This window comes from Myripristis murdjan, chromosome 1 (assembly GCF_902150065.1).
Source record: "Myripristis murdjan chromosome 1, fMyrMur1.1, whole genome shotgun sequence".
Lineage (NCBI taxonomy): Eukaryota > Metazoa > Chordata > Actinopteri > Holocentriformes > Holocentridae > Myripristis > Myripristis murdjan.
Window position 1 is genome coordinate 32,089,409 of NC_043980.1, and position 21,605 is coordinate 32,111,013.

At 42.4% G+C, this 21,605-nt stretch overlaps 1 protein-coding gene across 1 annotated transcript; it reads right to left on the reverse strand.

Annotated features, from left to right (window-relative positions):
- Positions 1-658: 658 nt before the first annotated feature.
- pi4k2b (phosphatidylinositol 4-kinase type 2 beta) lies at positions 659-20,043 on the reverse strand. The gene is made up of 11 exons (XM_030060328.1): positions 19,476-20,043; positions 9,862-10,013; positions 8,905-8,985; positions 8,577-8,696; positions 8,148-8,279; positions 6,492-6,645; positions 5,541-5,602; positions 4,936-5,038; positions 3,599-3,732; positions 2,843-2,902; positions 659-2,168 (listed from the first exon to the last, which is right to left on the reverse strand). The coding sequence occupies exons 1-11, from the start codon at positions 19,834-19,836 to the stop codon at positions 1,995-1,997; spliced, it is 1,533 nt and encodes a 510-aa protein (XP_029916188.1). The 5' UTR covers positions 19,837-20,043; the 3' UTR covers positions 659-1,994.
- Between the last annotated feature and the right edge of the window lie 1,562 nt (positions 20,044-21,605).

Here is a 21,605-nt window from a genome sequence, read left to right on the forward strand (position 1 = left end):
TAGGGCACTATTATATTGCTTCACATGTAGAGTGCTAATCTGTACCGCTTTGATCTGTAGCCTTCTATCCACCGTGTTTTTATATTGTGTTAAAATATAGGCTGTCTGTCGCACAGTGGTGAATTGAAAATGAAAACCTGACATATGGTTTCCCTTATGCTCACACTACTGAATGTATATGCTCTAATCTCCTACAGATTAACACTTTCAGGTTTATTCCCGCATTATGCGCCCAGGTACAGACTGTTCAGTCTGCTTTCTTTGTTCAACAGTTATTAATAGCTCACCTTGGCCTGGGGCGTTGCAGCCTACGTGTCATTATTTAGTTAATCATTAGGTCTAGAAGTTTAATAGCCTTGCCGCAGGCCTATGAGAAGCCACACAGCTGTAGTGGTGCTGTGTTGAGGCAGCTTGTTGCACAGGTCTCTCAACTTTGCTGAACACACCTTTGTCAGTGTCCACAGAGGTGGTTTAAAGTCTGCCGAATGTACACAGTTGTAGCCACTGCATCTGTGCTTTCACTCTGCAGTTATTCAAATTTCACATTTCTGACTGATACTGCAGCATTTCATCTGGCAGGTACTCTCACTGCCAACGACAGTCCTTTGTCTGCGCAACTCTGAACACGACATATGTTCAACTCTGACCAAAGGAAGACTTAATATTTCTCAAAGTTTATTTTTCAACTGTTTAATATACAACTTTTTTCATACAATCACTGAGTTGGAATAAAAAGTTCAAGATGCATACATAAAACCAAACAGCATTAAGCAAGTATGCTATATTGTCCTCGATCTTTTTTTTCTTCGTATACTGTGTTGTGAAGGCGAAGGACGAGTTGGCTTTCCCCATGCCACAAGGTTCAAGAACAAACTGATTGCCAGCAATTAAATACATGTCAAACAACAAATACATTCATTATTACGAGAATGTTTGACAGCATTCCCTCATATTGAAATGTTAAGGAGCAAGAATCTGTGTAGAAACCGTAAACAGGTTACATTCAAGCAACATGAGATCTCTGTTGTCCTTCCTTTTTTCCCCATTTTGTGTTCAAGTTTTGAAAAAATTCACTTCTTGAAGGCTTTCAATATTCTTTCGTTGAAAAGAGTTTGGCAGTAGTGAGAGTTGAAGACACTGGGTTTGTGTTTGATAGACAGATGTGGTTTTAAAAAGCAACACTGGATCAAAGAGCAATTTTGAATCCTTTCAAATCAGTTGTCGTAGCTTGCCAGATGTTGGAAACTAGTAAAATACTTCTAGCAGTGGAAGTGTGCACCTGTTTCAGTGAGCAATCCTGACAAAGAAAAACAAATATTTAAGGACTTAGTTCCAGATCAGAAGTGACATTGCCCAGACAAACTTTCTGTTTCAAGGAGATCTGTGAGACCTTAAAGCTTCTCAAACAATCTCAAATACTTTCAGAGCTCAGAAATGTTAATATCGATGGTATACAAGTGCCTGTTCTTTGGCTGCTGGCCTCATCAAGAGCCCTCACAAGAGGCTTTAGGTGCTGCTTTGGGTGGGTTCAAGAAAAAAAAAAAAAAAAAAGCAAAAAAAGAACTCTCTGCCACCAACAATAAACAAAGCCCACGACTGTGAAAAAGACACTTTCCCAATCAAGTCACCATGGTAACCACACACACAACCCCAAGGTCTCTAGGAGACATTGGTCTGACAATCTCTCCAGTGCCCTCTTTCCATTATCTACTCTACTCGCTCTGCTCTTCACAGAAAGACGAAAGACCTTAAGCCCATTATATTCACAAAACCTTCATTCTCCCACCACGCTGTCTTCTTCTCCATCATCCATGACTGAGCCCCTCCCCCCACTGAGTGGAAATACGAACAGTTTCCAGTGTGATACTCTCATCTTCCCTTTATTTTCTTTCCTGCTTGCTTCCTCACTGGAGGACAAGAAGGAGCTGTTGCAGAAGAAGTGTTGAGTGAAAAGATTTCTGCTCTTTTCCACTCCTTTTTCAGCCTGTCTCTGTCTACCAGGAGGAGAAGAAGGGGCGCTTGCAGTGGAAGGTTTGCGTAAAGGCATTGCCTAGTGTGACCACGCGGCCCTGGCCACCCGAACGGCTGCGCTCCACCACCACCCGTGGCATCTGCACCAGCTGGATAGGACTCTTCCCATCTTTCAGTGCCTGGCTCAGGTTCAACACCTGGGGATGAGCAGAAACAAGGTAAGAGACAGAAAAAAAGAGGTTCAGGGTAGAGAAGAAGTAAACAGTAACAGCTGGGAACACTTGGTGCATTTGAGTACGAGTACGTGACCTAAATCTTCATAACGGGCAAGAGTAAACGCCCCCTCAAAAACACAAGATGCCATGTCATAGTTAAAGTATAGTTGCATTTTCATGACTGCATGCAGTCATGAAAATGCGAGAAGCATGAATGCTGAGTTACACTTTAGTTAGTTTCCTTCACACGGAGCTCATGTGCGTCAAGACAAACAAAGCATGGCATGCAGACACTGGTCATAAAGGAGAGCAGGTCAGAGGGAAGAAGAGAGGAAAACAAAGCAAAGGTAGGAGTCAGGGTGGAGCACAACTGAGAGAATGACAAGAATGAGAATAGGAGAAGGAAAGAGACAAAGGAGAGGAGAGATGAGAGGGTAAAAGGGTACAGATCAAATAATGGAAAAGACAGAAAGTGGGGCATGCATGGGGAAGTAGGGAGAGCAAGGTAGGAGGAGGATATAAAAGGAACAAATGACTCAGAGAACCATAAAAAGAGGACATAAATAATGAAGAGAAAAAGGGGAAAGAAACTGACAGGAACAGCAAAGAGTCAAAATGCTCAATAGAGTGTAAAAGAAAATGGACTTTCAACTCACCTGCCCCCTCATAACAGACATCTGTCTCTCAAACATGGTTTTGTCAAAGCCTTTATCCGTCTGAGGAGAGAGAGAGACAGATTAACACTTCAGCGTGTGGCCCCCGTCACTCACTACATTTAAAAAGAATCTGGAAGCACAGATTTCCTGTGTTTTTGCTGCTGTTTTATGTTCCCCAGTCATGTCCATGTAGAAAAGGATTACGCCTGAAAAATTGCACAGTATGTTACAGCCTGCTGGGTGGCAGAGCGCCACGGTGACATTCTTTGAACACGTGATACGCTTGTTGAAGGAATGCAAAATAGAGCATAGCGATGGGAGACACAGTGTGCAACAGGGAAAGAACAAGGAACAAGGAACAAGGAAAAAAGAGCAAGAAATGGCTGGGTAATATAGTGACCATTATAAAGAAATGAGCCAAAATGAAAAGTTGTACAGTTTTAACCGTATTAATAATGATACTACAGTTATGATTATCACCATTATCTCAGATCTGTTCACAGAAAGAGCAAAATAGAGAATAAAGTATACATGAATTAATACCACACCTAGAACCATAATGCTAATGTAGGATTGTATTGTGTAAGTAATGGTGCTTCCCTAGTTATGTGCCATAATCACCTCAATGGAAACAATAGCAGCTATGAAGCAACTAAGTGCCCTGTATGGAAGACAGCCGCTTGTTGAAACCATGAAACAGAATCTCTGCAGATAAAGAAAAGGGAGAGAGCAAGAAGGCTGTGAGGAGGCTGATACCTTGAACATCTCGTAGAGGTCCTCACAAAGGTCCTGGACAAAGTTCATATCCGAGAGGCGGGACAACACCAGGTCCCTGGTCTCCTGGGAAAAGGCCACCTTCGCTTGTGGAAGCCACGCCCAGTGAAAGGGGTCTGAACGGAGGAGGGATCAAGTCATTACAGTGTACCATGAGCTCTGCAAACAGAGTCCCACCTGACAACTCGTCTTGACAACCTGAGTGTTCACAAAATCGTTAAAATTGTTCTGGAACTGGTGCTGCTAACAAAAACATTTTTAAGCTACTAGTGAATGCTAAAGCTTACTCTAGCCCTGTGGTTTTCAAAGTGGTGTTAGAGAACCCCCAGGGATCGTCAGCAAAACGGGGAATAGTTTAATTTCTCTGTAGTTAATTCACTAGAAAGTGCTAGACTGCAGAAAATGTATGAAGGATCATTTTAACATTTTGTGTTCAAGTATGAGACTGAGAAAAAGGCAAATAGCAAATTAGCAAAAAAAGTTAAAAAAGTAACAAAAATGACAAGAAAACTACATTCATAATGATTAATAGGATATATTTAAAAGGTCATATCTGTGATGCTCAATCAGAGAAGAAGATCAGAATCAGAAGAATTTAATAGTGCACACGAACCAAAACATGCCTTGACATGAGTGTCCCTATAAGGCAAAGTCACTTCAAATGGGGGTGTTTGAGTTGTTGAAAACCAACTGGGGGGTCCAGGACATGAAAGTTTGAAAGCCCCTGCTCTAGTTGTATGAATGAGCTGCATAAACATGTGTAAAACTGTAGAGAAGCTTCTATAGACTGTCTATAGACCTGTAACATGTATTATTACTGGCAGCACTACCATAATGAACTCCATGCTTGTCAAAATCTCCCATGTTGATGACACTGTGGCCAGCAAGGAAAAGGGACGAAGTTTCCAAGAATAAATACAACTAGGGAGAAGAGGTAAATGTGCTTTCCAAGAAGGTCAATTTTTATGTATTCACAGTTGTAATGAAAAGGCGTGAACAGTGTTAGCACTACAATAAATAGCCTTTTCTTGCCACTGCAGTAACACCCTTACTCTGTCTACAACAAAGGACTAAATGATCACAGGGAGAAGGTGCAGAGACGGAGACCTTAATACATTATGTACAGACTTCCTACACCAAAACAAGACAGGCAGGAGTAAGAAACACATACATATATAAAGTATGTATACAGAGAGGGAAAGAGAAAGAGAATATCAAAAAGAGAGTGAAAAAGAACAGAGAGAGAAAAGGAAACAAAGCAAGAGACGGACAAATTGACTCTCTCCACACTAGCCTAGACAACATCATCACCAACATACAGGCTCTCCATTCATCAGGGTGTTTGAAAGGGAATGCCAGGCCGTTGTCGATGGCTGCAATCTTCATGCAGGAGTTGGGACTGTTCTCTGGCCACTCTGTTTCCTACAGCGAGACCAGGAGAAGACCAGAATTAGCATCACCATTAAGTGGCTGAGAGATTGATGACTGCTGACCAATGACCAGAGCGTTATTGATCAATCACTGTCTAAAGGGCTGATTAATTGGCCACATGGATGACAGCCTTTGCTCATTTATCAATAAATGACAAAGTGATGACAAGTAGCCAGTTAATATTCTGGTTGCTCTGTAACTACAAAGGTCACTGGTGAACTAGTTTGTTCTAGGGCTGCAATATCTAAGAGAGGCATTGTTTGCACATGTGGGCCCCCCATGTGTCCAGTTTGTGAGTGAGTGAGAGGATTAAGTATGGGTGTTCATGTCCCCATCTTTCTATGGGAGATAGATAGTGAAGTGCCGATCAGATATCCGCTATCAGAATTAGACTCAAGTTTGGCAATATAGATGCAGTGGTATTGCCTGTGGGCTGTTTAGTCATTTTATTTTTTTATGTAGCATGCGTGTGTGTGTGTTGATTCAACCTTACCTTTTCTCCCTCTCCTTCTCCTGGCTTCTCATACTTAATCAACCAGTTATCATTTCCTCGGTCTGAAGCAAGTATAAGACAAAGAGTGTATGTGAAATAAATATAAGCAGCCATCATGAAATAACACAGGCGAACTAGAAAAAGCATCTATTAGAGCACAGACCAATGCCAAGGACGCAGATTAGGTATTGCATCACATTCACAGAAAATTTGATTAAAAACAAGAAACAGTTGCTGTGCAATCGCCTGGCCAGACAAAATCAACAAGAAACCACAGCTACCTTTTTATAGATACCAAAAACAAAAGAGAAACAATTGAACCAGTGTGTATGTAGCTTGTCCTCACACAAATAGATGAGCCCAGCTTACTTAAGAATTAACACCATGAACCGGCTGAACGCAATTTTCATCAAAATTGCCCATCATCTTTAAAATCTAATAAGACTATCAATATGGAACGCACTTAGATGATTTAAAAGGCAGTTGATTCTCAACTTTTGAGGTATTACAGTATATGACCAGATATCACTTACTAAACAGCATGAAATTTTCAACACTTCCTTGGCTCAGGACCAATGTTTCAACTAAATTTCATGTAAATCCTCTCATAGGTTTTTGAGATATCTTGGTTAACAGACAAACGGATACATGACAGGACCATTATATTATCTCCTTGGCAGAGGTAATGATTGCTGGTGACAATACCAGTGAATGGCCAACAAGCAAAGTGGCAGTTACTAACAATAATTTAGATTATTAAGTGTCCCTAATACACTTTGAGAATCATTTCTAACACCAGACACAATTATGGGTAATTCAAGTAATACTGAGGATAATGTTCAAGGTAACAAAGATGGCCTTTTGGACTGTTAAAAAATTCTGTGTTCCAAGTGCGACATATTTTATTTGAAATGTAAACACAAAGACACACACACACACACACACACACACCTGTGTTTCTGATAACATAGTCCAACACCACCAGCCTCTCAAACTGTGACTGCAGCTGTTTCCTGATGTTCTCTGGTAGAGGTTCTGCCTCAAAGCGTCTCAGCCAATAGTCTGCTTCATGGTATCCCTCCACAAACAGCTGAAATGAACCCACCTGGAAACAGACAGACATGAAGGGATGCATCAAACCTGAAGTACACATCATCACAATACATTTGAATGTATTGTGTGACAGTCATAACAGAACTGATGCTGTTTTCTGACTGTAGCTCAATGTAGGGGTAGGACAATGCAGGATTTTATCACAGATTGCAATAAAATCACTCATGAAAAGTTGATTGTAGTGAATTTCCATTATTGGAATAATTGTGAAAATCCTCATGAGTGACCTGAAAAAGCTGTTCAGCTCACAAACATACAGTCCTACATTGCTATAGTGTCAGCAAGAGTCTGAATTTGTCCTTGTTTGTATTTCACTAAGAAGAAAGCTCACTAAAATAGATATGCATCTTATCTGATGCAATACAAATATTTTTATCTTAACAAAATGTAAGCTAAAGTGATCCCAGCAAGCATAGTTTGATGATTATCAGGATAATATTCTGAATCACAATTATTTTGACCAGGACAAAATAATTGTGACATGAAATTTTCATATCGTCCCTCACCTAGCTTGATGATTATGTTTTGTGCTCTCCTGTCCCCTCATGAGGCTTTATTTTCCTTTCATAAATCCGACAAGACAATGCAATAGTACTCCTCCGGTTTCTAAACCTGCAGATGTAAACAAATCCTTGCTTGTGTTGTTCCAATAATCCACAAAACCACTGAGCTCTGTGAGCAAAATCTTTTCCAGACTGGGGCTTTAGAGTACTTCCTCTTCACATGCTTATAGCAGTGTTTTCAAGGTGAGAAAAGCATTTGAATACTGCCTCAGATGAGAGGCACCTGTACCATGCATCTTTAAATGAGTTACTGGCTGAAGAGTGATACTGGCACCAGAGATGAGGACAGAGTGCTATACAAGAAATTAGAGTATCCATTCACTGTTTGAGGGTCATTGCAAAAGTATTGCATCAGTTCAAGCAGAGGTGACATTAATGCATCCTCTGACGTATAGGTTTGAACAAACCTGTGTGTTTAGGGAGCAGAAAAACAGTCAGTGTGCTATGACTCCCTTTCCTGCCTTTTGCTGAGGCTGCATCAGCAGCTATTCTGAGCCTGGAACCCTCCGCTCGCTAACAAACAACAACAACTAGCCCATTTCACAGTGTACCAGAGGCAAACTATGTGCCATTGTAGAGACAATAATTTTGGCATCCCAAAAAAGAAATAATATTTATTACTATCATGATCAAGCTACATGTGTAAGACCTCTCAAAATGCTGCTGGAAAATGTTTTACAAGCAATAAGGTAAATAAATAGGGCAATCTGGTGTGGTAACAAAACAAACAATCAAAGAAATTAATAAAAAAAATAACAGGCATATGCAGTGAGAATAAAAACTAATGATCTTGAATCTTTTCAGTGAAAATGTGGTTTAAAGAGGTGATTTGAAAAGACAACACTGATTTCTCCTGCCAATGATGCTGAGGCGTAATACAAAATGACCAAACGTGGTGGCATTTGATCCTACAAGAGTTCTACTGTGTTACCTTGGGTGGCAGGCCCACTCTGTGGAAGCGTCGCCCCACCTTGGGGACCTTTTCTAAAGCGTACTTCTTCCCCCTGGACTTGGCTCTGTCGATGGCGCTGTAGTGGAACGTCTCACTGGCCAGATACACCACCTGACAGAGAAGGGGGAACATTCACATTGAATCAGTCTTCCCTTATATTCATTCTGCCCCACCACCCCCCAAAACATTAACAATTACAAGTGTAAATGTGTAAACACCAAAATTGTCAGTTTCTTTTGATAGAAATATTTAAAAAACCAGCCATTCTTGAACTACAGCACCTGCTGGAACTTGAATTAACATAATTAATATCACATTGATTTCTGGTACAGTGTGACTGCCTGTTGTAATGTGAGATATTTTATACTGCAAAACCCACATGCACAAGGCACACACACCGAGCCTCACCTTGGTTTTCGGCACCACTCCCAGGCCCAGCTTGGTATCAACCAGCGAGGCAGCAGCCTCTGAGAGGTAACCCTGGTTAGGCAGCAAGCAGCCTCGGCCAAAACAACACGGACAGCACAGCTAATGAGGGAAGCGAGAACATAGAGTGGATGTAGAGAGAAAATAATTGACAACAGAAAAAAAAGAAAGAAGCAGGACTGTTGTGGGGAAAGGATAGGTGGTGTTAAGGAGAGCAGCCAGCAAGTGATCAGTGATTTATTTTTTCCTGTTTTGTCTGTTCATCTTACTCAATTCTCGTTACAGAGGAATAAAACACATAACACTGTACCTTGTGAAAGTATTTGGTCCATTTGGGGTTCAGGTGACCGTAAGGTTCCTCTGACTTTGGTTTGAAAACGCCAATGATTTTCTATACAGGGAGAGGACAAGGACAAACAAGTCACACAAGGCCTTCACAGATTCTGCTAAAAAAAAAAGGAAAATGTGTATAAAAAAAAAAAAAAAAGTGTAAATTAAAAATGGAATAACATTAAGAGAGCTCTCCAGAAGATGATGAAAGAACCATGGGTGAGAAGAAAAGAAAGAAAAGAGATTTTATAGTTAATAGATTTGAAAAAGGCTAGAAAAGTGAGCAATATACTGCTAACAAGCCAAACAGCGAATAATGCCCTTTCCCTGCAGTGTGCACTGAGCTTGTTTGCGTGATGCCAAGCACATGCATCAGTCATCGGTTATCAGTGGGGGTATCACTGGCTGAAGTATTCAGTAACATTCTCCACACTTACATCCTTCTTCCTATACTCTGTAACCCCCAAGCCTGACTTCACTCCATTCAGTTGTTTTACTCTCCCTGAGAACAAAGCAGGACCAACTTGCAGGGGGCTCTGAGCTGCCTAAATTTTTGACGCAGGCTTGCCATGATTAAAGTTGTTGCCTTGAATTACTTAACTGGCTGGGAAAATGTGGGATGTGAGAAGTGAAAAAGTAATGCTCTCTGCACTCTCACAACAGCTATGGTAGTGCCACTGAACAAGGCTCTGAACGCCCAACTGCTACAGAAAAACTGCTCAGTCTAGGAGTGATGTAGTAGTGTGGATACCACCAAATCTTAACACCCTCGCCTCACCCTGCGCTTCCTCCCATAATGACAACATTTTCCTTGTCGACTAGCCTGGTAAAAAATGTTAAACAATATCTAGTCATGAATTTCTCTCAACTTCACTCCAACTGGTTCCTCCTCTGCCACCCTTTGTGTACCCAATTCGTTTCTCTATCTTCTCCTCACCCCTTTAGGATCTTTGACAAAGTAACTCCCACTGGAGCCTTGGGAAATCCTCTCTGGGAAGACGCCATTCTCGATAGCTTGTTCTGCCCTTTGGATAATGTCTGCAAACTCAGGGTCATCAGGGAAATGGTTGAAGTCCCCACTGCTGGTACCTAGAAGAGGAAAGGGTTATGGACAGAAAGAAGAAAAAGGCACATTTTTATATTAAGGAACAATTACATAAAAAATGTGAACAAATAAGAAAATACTATTTAAGGAGAATAAGGAGAGCAAGCAGAACTGAAGATCATGAACAGCAATTATTAGCGTTCCAAAAAGGGCAACAGATCAGCATTGCTCCTAACAGTTTGTGCAACATACATATTCCAAGCCTTCTGAATGCAAACAATCCTACCTTAAGTGGAAAAGACCTATATTTACATTGTCAACTAGTGCAAATATTCACTATCACCTTTGAAAGCTGACAGTTACGCAAACCTGAACTCAAGCTTGTTGCGTCCATGTTCTGCTCAACGTAAACTTAAGGCTGGGAAAGAACTGCGGTCCCTCTTCTATACCAACGTTCCTTCGACTCTGTCTTCTTTGATAGCGTTCAGTCTGGGCGCTGTGGATGTGTGTATCCTAGCAGTGTAAACATAGAAATGCAGGAAGTTCTTTCTTTCGTGTCTCACTATGGGAACACCTCCTGCATGACATCATCACAAGCCCACATGACATTCCGCCAGCCCTTATTGGCTGGCACTACTGACATCTATGTCAGAAGGTTAGGGGACCCTCCTCCTATATATTGGACAGACATAGAGTCACCCATCATTCAAAAACCTCCTCTCACGTCTTACAGAAGCCAGTCAACAAAAGTTGTATTGGGTGCTAAACTAAACCGGCCACAGACTCAAGTGTACAACACCAGGAGCTTTGTTCCCAGCCGTATGGTTGCACACTAGTACAAGAACAATGGCAATACTTTTCCACAGCTAGTTTTGCTGGGAAATAGCAATACATTACAAATCAAAAGCAGCAATACCTTTACAGATAAAGTAGCAATACCAACGGATAGCAATACCTTCAGAAAAGTAGCAGTACTTTTCGCCCCTATGCTAGCGGGAAGATAGCAATATAGCCAAATTTTCGCGAATGGTAGCTGCATGAGCTATTTAGTGATTTTGCTAGTATCTGCAGCCCACTAGCTAACCATAGCTATGGCTAACATCTCCAGCGAAGCTGGAAAAGGACACAAACTGTGGCAATAAAATATCTAGATGGGACACTCACTCCGTGCATGTGGTGTATCTGGGCTTACCCCATGCCCTGCCTGCCTTAGCATCCACCAACAGATGTATTCACTGCGCTGCTTTCCCCTATAAGCTACTCCACCGCCTTGGCCTGCCAGGCTAAACCGTCATTTAAGGAAATACAAATTCAGGATGTTGACACATGCTTCCCTGCTGCAGTTTGTGCATGCTGAAGACTGGTTCAAATCAGTCGACCTGAGGGATGCTTATTTTCACATTTCCATGTATGCCCCACACAGGAAATATCTCAGATTCACTTCTCAGGGAATAACCTACGAGTACATGGTTCTGCCACTGAGTCTGTAACTGAGCCCAAAGAGTGTTTGTAAAATGCTCAGAGGCAATAGTAGCCTCACTCAGGGAGAGGAGTATTCAAGTAGCTACATACATTGACAACGGCCTAGTGACAGGTCCCACTTGCCAGGAGGTGCCTTGTCACACAGAGGCTCTCTCACAACACCTGGTGAATCTGGGCTTTCAGATAAATGTGGAGAAGAGCATGTTAACACCAACTCAATGCATCACTTTCATTGGGCTCACTCTGGACTCTGTCCAAGCAAAGCCTTTTTATTCCCAGAAAGGGTAAAGACCATGTGGAGAAATCTAACTCTGTTTCGCGGGGGTAACATGGTTACTCTCAAACAATGCCAGAGCCTGTTGGGCCTGATGGCCTCCTCTGTAGCTATACCACTGGGACGCCTTTATATGAGAAGTATCCAACGTTGGGTAGCCTGTCTGGGTCTGGATCCCCACAGTGATGGCCACCGTCGGGTGAGGGTTTCCACAGACTGCTCACTGGCCCTTCGCCAGTGGCAGAGCCCAGATGGATATAGGAATTGTCTTGGCCGGGAATGTGATTAGCACTGACACCTCTCTGGTAGGCTGGGCTGCCACTCACGAGGGGATAACTGAATGGGAGATGAAACCCTTACATGTGTTCTACTCACATACTCTGTCTGGAGCTGCTAGCTGTCTACTTGGCTTTACCTGCCCCCCTACCCCCACCCCGACTGAGGGGTCATAATGTTTTAGTGAGGACAGACAATACCATTGTGGCTTACATCAACAGGGAAGAGGGACTGAGGTCCCCCTGGTTACACTCACTGACACACAGACTGATAGTTTGGAGCAGTGTACACTTGCAGACCCTATGAGCAACTCATGTACCAGGCGTTCTGAATTGTGGAGATCTGCCTGTAATTCTGGTAGCCTCACACTGGCCAAGGAGACACTGGCTTTTTTATTGCTTGTTTATAACTCTTTTCTGGCCAGCCTTAGCCATTACCACTATGCAGGGACCTGCTGTCTCACGCACAGGCAGGTAGACTATGCCAAGTGCGCACAGTCCTGACAGAGTCTGGTGGGAGGGGCATCATTGCACAGCATTGGCAGCTAAACTGGCAATCGCAATGGATTCCATCCATAGGCGATTGCCACTGCAATCGTCAATCGACCCAAGCTTAGTGCTCAGAGTCACAAGCCATTCCTTTTCAGTGTTCTATGGCAGTGATTCTGTCTTTTTTTACAAGACCTTTTTGAGAAGGGTAAAGCTTTCTCAACTATCAAGGTGTACCTGGCAGCAATTTCAACCTGCCATAATGGTTTTGATGGAAAGATGGTGGAACAATACCCTTTAGTATGTCGATTCTTTAAGGGCGCATGCTGTAAACTGCCAACATCTAGACCATCGGCTCCATCATGGGACCTTCCCACTGCACCAAATGCTCTCTTTTGTTCCCCTTTTGAAACCTTGGAGCAAGTGGAGTAAAAAGTGTCCCTGAAGACAGCATTATTGCTTTCTTTAGCTTCGGCTTAGTGTGTAGGCGAAATTCATGCCTTTTCGGTGCACTATACATGTACAAAATTTGTCTGAAGCCTTACCCAGCATTTATCCTAAAGGTTATAGGCTCATGCTCCCCTATAGAACTGGCTGCTCTTTACTCTCCACCATTATCCTGGGAGGTGCACCGGCATTTGCACACTGTGTCTCCAGTTTGTGCACTCCAAATTTATTTGGACAGGACCCAGGGTTTTAGAAAGGGCAACCAGATGTTTGTGTCTTCAGCAAAGCCACACATGGGAAGGCCTGTGTCCAAAGAATGTCTTTTCCACTGGATACTGGGGGCTATTTCTCTGGCTTACAGTAGCAGCGGACTACAGCCTCCGGGTGGCTTGTGCGCAAATTCCACCAGGGGTTTAGAAACCTTGTGTGCTCTATTTATGGGAATTTGTATTTAAGATGTGTGCGCAGCCACATGCTGGGCCTCACCACATAGGTTTGCTTCACTTTTTAAGTTTGATGCCAAGGCACCAACTTTGGCACATTCTGGTTCTCAGTGCCGGCTCAGGATGTGGCTCCTTGTTAGTGGAGTGTTAAGGGGGAGAGTCGTCCTAACAGGCATGTCAGGCAATCCAGAAGTCAGTATTTTCCAATACTGAGATGCAAAATGAATGCTATGAAACAGATCCTAAGGTTACAGGTATAATCCTGGTTGATCAGCATGAGTGAAGGCTGATTTATGGTTCTGCGTACGCGTAACTTAAGGAGGGTTTGCGTAGCAAATGCGTCCCTTGCGGGCCCTCTGCGACCACCGCAGAGATGTGCCGCGCACCTCCCAAAAATTTAAACTACGCGTTGAAACTACACAGACCTTACGCAGACCACAAGAGCTATGATTGGTCCGCCGAGATATATCTATAACAGGAGTGTCTGAACATGTGCCGAGGCTGCAGGTTTTCATTCCAGCCAAAAACTCCACCAGATGATTTTACTGATTGGTTCCTCCTCTCTGCTTGAAGGTGAGGTGATCAGTGAAATCACCTGGTGAAATTTTTGGTTGGAATGAAAACCTGCAGCCTCTTGGCCTTCCATGGCACACGTTTGGACACCCCTGACCTGTAACCTTAAGTTTCAAAGTGACTTTGCATGTTACAAAATAACTCTTGCAAGGACTCTTTAGGCAGAATATGGACATGAAAGTGCTATGCGTTGTATAGACAAAGGCACTTCACATGTGTGTCAACTGGCACAGGGCTGAGTAGGAGTGTCTGACCAGTATGGGATTTTTGAGACTGATACAGATTTTTAGAGGGTAAAGATGTAAAGATTGCTGACATGATAGTCGATAAAGTGAATTTTTAAACTAGAGTGAAAATACTTTTATATATCGATTGTACACTGATTTTGCACTGATGTCTGCTCTCTTAAATGAATATCTTTATTAAAGAATATTCAATATTATACGTCATCAAACAAAGAAAGAAAATCAAGAATAAACAAATAGCTAAATAAACAGCAGCACTGTTCAGTATCAGTCAAATGCTGTTACACAAATAATTAAAATATAATAGAATATTTTATTAATTTATTATATTAAATATGCTGGCCAATAATATCAACTGACTGATACGTTTGCTGTGCAATAATGAATATATTGTGACAAAATTTTCATCTTTGGTTGAACAGTTCCTTTCATGTAAGAAAATATAAAAACAAATGGAGGAAAAAATATATAGGACAAGGCTAATGAGGTGAGGCTGGTATTCTGACTGTACAAGTAGAGGAGAGCTGAAAGAAGTATAGAAGTAAGACGTAAAAAAAAAAAGCAAAGAAGCCATGAAATTAGTTGGAGACATATATTCTACCTCTTCCCTGCAGGCCAGATAAAGACAGAAACAAACACACTAGCACACAGGCCGTATGGCCCGATCATATGACATGACACCTCATCTACCTTCTCCTCCCGAAACAGGGCAGAACAGTCAGCTGACAACACAGCTCCATATGTTCACCATCAGTCACACTGAGTCACAGAGGGATGGAGGGAGAGATGAGGGGATGGATGCTGAGAGGAGGGAGGAGAGGGTGGACAGAAGGATGGAAGGACATTCAACATGCCATTTGTCACAGGGAGATAAGGAGCAACAGAGACAGCTCTGAGCCTAATTCACTTGAGGGAAGGTGCAGATAGAACCAGCTGAAAGGTAAGCAGGAAGAGGAAGATGGGAGAATGGAGGAGATATATCTAGAAATCAGATCCAGGCTACAGATTATTTGAGAGAAAATGAGATACACAAATTTTACATTTATTCCTTGCATAGTATGTTTGGACAATTTCAGACTAGGCTTTTACCTGCTTAGAGCTTCTGAGGAGTTCCAATTCTGTTTTTGTTTTTAAAAAAAAAAACAAAAAAAAACAAAAACAAAAACAACTTCTTAGGCTTTCATCAGGAGGCTGGAGCCTGGCCCCACTGACAACACCAGACCAATTCACTCCATTTTAGCAAGTGCAAAAATCTGCCAGAGGAAGATAATCCCACTTGTTTCCAATGTAGTTTCACTTGTTTTAAGTTTTTTTTTTTTTTTTTAAATAGCAAACATGATGTATGAATATGCTGAAACATGTTAGACTAAGGCAGATCAGCCCACTATGATCAAGAAAATGACACTAAACATTGAGAACAAGTGGGATTATCTTATCCAGTAGCAGATTTTTAAAAAATTTGTTTTAAGGCAAATAAGATTTTTTTAAGGCTGAACATGAGACTAAATGACTTGATCAGATGGAGATTTCTTGTACTGTTTAAGTCCATTAAATTTGCTCAACCTGTATTATATTGCTGGGTGCAACGTGGTTAAGGCTTGATAGTGAATATAGTCAAATACTCGCACACATCAAAATGGATTTGTAATTTAACAGTGTATTATAACTTGTGTACCATGAAGCAAGAAACGACGGAATAGCTATTTCTAATGGAAAATTACAACGGACAGTTTTGGACAAATGAGAAAATGCCCCAAATGAAAAAAATGGGTAATGTGTGTTTCTTTGGTGTCAAATTTAACAAAGCATATTTTCCTCTTTGCCACGTTTGCAAAACTTCCCAAAGGGACGGCAAACATTTACTCAACCCCAGTCATTAACCAGTAGGCCTCTTTCTATGTTAGGCCCCTATACAGTCAGTCAGCCTGGTAGTCTGAGTGAGCTGCTGTGAAAGAGCTCTACTAGGCCCATTAACTGACCAAGGGCACTGCAAGATGGACATTAAATATGCAAAAGGCCATCACACAACCAAATACACAGGCACACAAAGGCACACACACACACACACACACACACAAAGGCACACACACACACAAAGGCACACACACACACACACACACACACACACACACACACACACACACACACACACACACACACACACCATACACTCCAGTATAGTGAAAATGATGTTGAGGACAATGTGTGTGTGTTCGCTTACACTCTGGCCTTCTGCAGGGTGAGAGGGAAGGACAAAGAAACACAGAGATCCTGCCTCTGATAGTCATGCTACACAAAGATACTATCATGCACTCCGATCATCAATAGTCCAATCTAGTCTAAGCATGTCTTCGCTATCAGACTGCCCTTACTGTACTTTATTTAATCTATCACATTATTATGAATATCCAAGATAAAATACTATATATCCAATATAAAATATGATACCCTTACTGGCTTGCACCTGCACACACAGAGATGGACGTAATGTTTTTAATGATTCTAATTTCTGCAGGAGTTTGCCTTTTATTGTCAGTTAGCAATATCCCTGTGTTGATTAAGTCATCAGGTTCGGAGGACAGGAATCAACTAGGGACAATTGCAACTGAAACAAAATTTGGGTCAAGATGGAGCCGTCCTAGATATAGCTTGGCCACAATGGAAATCACCAGAATATTTTCTTCATAGCCACAGTTTGGGGCAACATGGTGGCACAGTAGATAGGGAAACTGTCCATGAACTGAAGGATTTGAAATCCACTCGGCTGAAAATGTCCTTGAGCAACACACTGAATCTCTGCCAGCTGCAGGGGTGCTGCTCTGTAGCCGACCCTGTGCTCTGACCTCCCTGTGGAAAAGCGGCATTTGAGGAGAACATTTCCCCACATGTGTCAATTTAAAACAAATAATCAAACAAGCCAAGACAAATGCAGAATAGGTCCAGGTTAGATGCCTGCTGTGAAGAAAAGTGTGTGTGGTGTTGCTACACAACTAGGAAGAAGAAAGGCACTGTACTATTGTCAAGATGCCTGGCAAGGCAACAGTGAACAAGAGCTCTAATTTAAAAAAGGAAGTCACTGCTTGCTTGCAGCCTGGATGCATTAGAAGCGGATCAAATACATTTAAAAAACATGTTGTTTTGATAAATAATGCCATCAGTGTGCGGGTGTCATAACCCTAGACAGACCATCCAGTCAATTAATGCGCACTCCACTGGGGATTCTGGCAGTTGAATGTTACCTCGCTTAACCTTACATAATACTGATTTGCACTAGGTACTGACACCTTCCACAGTGTATTCTTGTTGCAGACTGTAAGAATACCAGGCAGGATAGTGATAGAAGCTGACACTTTGCTGAAATAAACGAGATGCATGTCATTTTTACCAGTGAACCCTTAGGATTGGAGTAATGGTATGAGTTGTGTTCTGCAAGGTTTGAAAGGTAACATCTAACAATGTAACACTGTATCTCACACAAAAAGAGAGAGAGAACAGCATGTATTAGAGAGAGGTGACTCCAAGTTTGTGATACACTGAACAAAAACAGCCTTGCTACGCTAGATTAGGACACTGTGATTCCAAAAAAGCCACCGGGAAATAGGACACTTACTCCTGTGAGTTCAGCCTCTACCTGTCTACCTGTGGCCTAGATTATAGGCTCTGATAGAGCGTAGTAGAATAATAGATCTCAGCAGAGAAAGACCAACTGACACACAGAAATATGGCAAGAAAAAACACAAATCACTTAAAGTGGTCTTGCGGGGGATGAGGTGCATGGTAGGACAGGAGTGGTGGTAAAATCCAATTAGCAATAAAATCAGAGATGTGCTGTTTCCATGGTGACTAGATAATCTTTTCTTTTTGCCCCCTTTCCCACCTTGTCTTTTTATAGCTCCAAACTCACCTAGTGTTATGAACATGTGACGACAGATGGGCAATAAGTGAGCAAAAAATAGATCATGATGTTCGTACAAATCCTTTTGTATGGATGCTTGAGGTGCTAATTTACTACTACTACTAATAATAATAATAATAAAAAATACTAGTGGGTACACAATAACAGAAGTGTGCAGTACAACTAGACTGTTAAAGCGACATTTTCAAACTAATCACGGTGTTCGTTTTTTTTTTAGGTGACAGGGCCCAACTGCCCAGCATGCAGTGTTCAGGTCAGCAGGTGAAAGTACCAGCTCATGTCAGCCACGTGGAGGGCGACTTGGAGCAATTAGGTCACCTAATTAGAACACACACACACACACACACACACACACACACACACACACACACACACACTATGACTCCAGGCAAACAAAAAGATAAAGGCCCCAGTGTACTTAGTAAGCAGTGGAGCTTCTTTGAAAACACAGTGATGTCAAGAAACAGGAGAAGCGTTCCTCTGAGTATTTCAGGTGTTCTCTGTGCGAGTGCGAATAAAGATGTCTTTTGTAGATCTTTGACTTCCTCTTTCTACAAACAGTCCAAATATCGCTGCCTTAAAGAGAAGCCTCGCTAAAAATGCCAAAGGTCAACTGAAATGAGGATCCTTTGGGCTCAACTAATGTAAACAAACAAACAAACACACATGTGAATTAAACACGTAACATGGCTGAATCTATATGATCCTCATAATTGGCCTGCTACCTGACAGCTCACGTGCTTATTCCACGTTTTTGGCAGCTGAGTCTAAATGGTCCTCACTTCAACCGATGGCAATTTTGCATTGTACCTTTGCGTCAATATTCTCTCTCGCTCGCTCGCTCTATCTCTCACACACACACACACACACACACACACACACACACACACACACACACACACACACACACACACAGGTTTAAAGCATTCACAGAGCTGCCAGTTTCCTTGTGCAATCGGGGACTTTTTCCTGCTGTAACCCAAACAGTTAGTGCTCCGTGTACTTTTCTTTATCGAACATAATGGTTCCCAACATGAGGTCCAAAGACCGCCAAGGATTCTTGAAGGGGCTCTAAGAGGTCGTCCGATGAAAAGATAAGAGTTGTTCTCATTTAACTCTCAGACGAGTCACACAGCGGTAAAATGAGTAAGAATGAGTGTTATGGCCAAAGGTTTCACTCCTCACTGTTGCCTCTACACAACAACAAGCGACAGAGACGTTTGCATAGCTGCTGCTAAACTATACCTATGCGAGAAGAGTCTTCTTAAATATGGTTCCTCAAGACAAAACATGTCACCTAAACACTTCTATTTGTGGGCCTTTGCCATATAAAGCTTTGGAAGGCCGTAACCCAACATGTACCTGGCGAGGCCAAGGTGTCTTTGTCCGACGAGGAGCTGTGTCTGTTCCGCCTGCTCCGCTTCTCTCTCGCGCCGCGCGGGGACGACGAGCTTCCTGCTAGGCACGGGAGGAGCAGCGCCTCTTCCCCGGAGCCGTCCGTCTCCAGCTCGGTCAGGACGCTCTCACAAGAGTCCGAAATACGTACGGCGGCCCCGGGGCTCGCCCCAAGCCCCAGACCTATCCGGTTCCTGTCAAACAACACAGTCGGGGGGTCTGGCGGGTGAAAGTTGGACTCCGACGCAGACACCGCTGTTGCTCCGCTGTCTAACGTTAGCGCCGGCTCGATGGTCTCTGTCTCCCTCGGGTCGCATTCTGACATCATTGTCGGTCACGTTTGATTTAGATAAACTACAGATATTCCTCTAAAAGATTTCAGCTTTCCATTCTACAAAGACCTCCCCTATCTCCGAGCACATAAACCCAAAATGAATTGTTGGAAAGCGGCAGCTTTCGCCCACTGAGTGTCCACATAATCCGTCAAGCTTGCCTGCTTCCTTGTTAGAGGACGACGCATGCGCACCAGATTACAGCCCCGTTGGCCAATGCTGCCCTCAGGTACTCCTCGTAAATGTTTCTTTCCCGGGTTAGAAGAGGTCAGTCCAACATGTCGAGCATTTATGAACAGTCGTGTGTTTGATAGATTAACAACATACAACCCGTGACAAAAATAGGTCTTCGAGATCGATTCTTTGTTGTTTGTAGTGGCGCGGAGCTGTTTTTGTTGACGTGGCAAAACAAAAAGGCTAAGAAACTCTATCAGACCCGTAACTGAGGATTTATGAACTGAGTTTGTGAAGAAAAATTATTGTGTTTTTGTTAAATCAGGAGGGCAGCTTGCAAGTATGCGTTAAACTAAGGAGGAAATATAGAAATATACAAAAATCAAATGACTTACAAAGAATGGCAAACACAAACCTGTTACTACAACATTATTATTATTATTATTATTAGTTTACCATCACTTCATGAGTCTTTCAGACTCTTCACCCGCTAAACGATTTTTTCCCCCATCACCGTACACTATTTGTTTTGGTGGTTCAAGAAAATATGATTTTTTGACTGTACATAAAGTCAGCATCATAAGTCAATGACATCGATTTAGGACGCAAAAGCCCTCAGAAATACCCTCCTTCTGTTTTCATGTTTTCATCTGTTTATTCGTTCATTTATTTTCTCGCATTATATACATCATACAGGACAGCTGAAACAGTCCTTCACTTCACTGTCCACAGTCCTACTTTTGCCACTGCTGCTTGCCTGTGATATGTTGCAATAACCTTAATGGCCACTAGGCGTTGATAGTGATTCACAAATGATGAAAGTGTTGACTGCAACACAAACTGACTTGTTTCTTTCGAAGTTTCACTCTGCTTATTCATTGGCCTCTCGACCCATATTCCAACCCCTTTACTTATCACATCATATTAGATAAATTCAAGGCCTGCTCTTTCTTTCCGTTTTCTGCTGTAAAATATCAAGGCCTCATTTAAATCACTGCACATTTGCCTGTTTTTAGTCAGGAGTCACCAGCCTCACAGTTTAGTCAACTTTAAGCTTTACTCAGGCAGAATCCTAAGCTACTTCTCTATATCCCAGGGCAGGATGGCACATTTTCCAGTTTTACGACCAAGATAAACAATGGGTCAAGGACCACTGTTTTGATCTACTTTAAGTTAAGTAGGATTAGGATGGTTAATTTCCAACACTCCTTTTTTTCTCCCTTCTCCTTTCCTGTCTCTTCTCTGGATTCATGGAGCCCCGTGCTTTCTAGCCTCCTTATATTGCATCACTGTACACCTCAGTCTCCAAGCTTTCTCCACAGCACCTCTGTCTCCTGTAACCCCCCACCCTCTCACCCCCACCCAACTGTTTCTCTAATAAGGGAGTGTAGCTAAAACACATGCAAATGAGCAGTCAGCCAGCTGGTATCACAGCAGTCATGTGATCTGTCAAGGTGGGGGTTAGGGGGTGAAGGAGACAGGAGGGAGGGAGGGAGGATGAAGGAAGGACTGGGTGATGAGAGGGAGAGGGACAGGTTCAAAGACATGCAGCAGAGACGCACAGGCATCCCTCTGCTACCTCTTCGTTAGA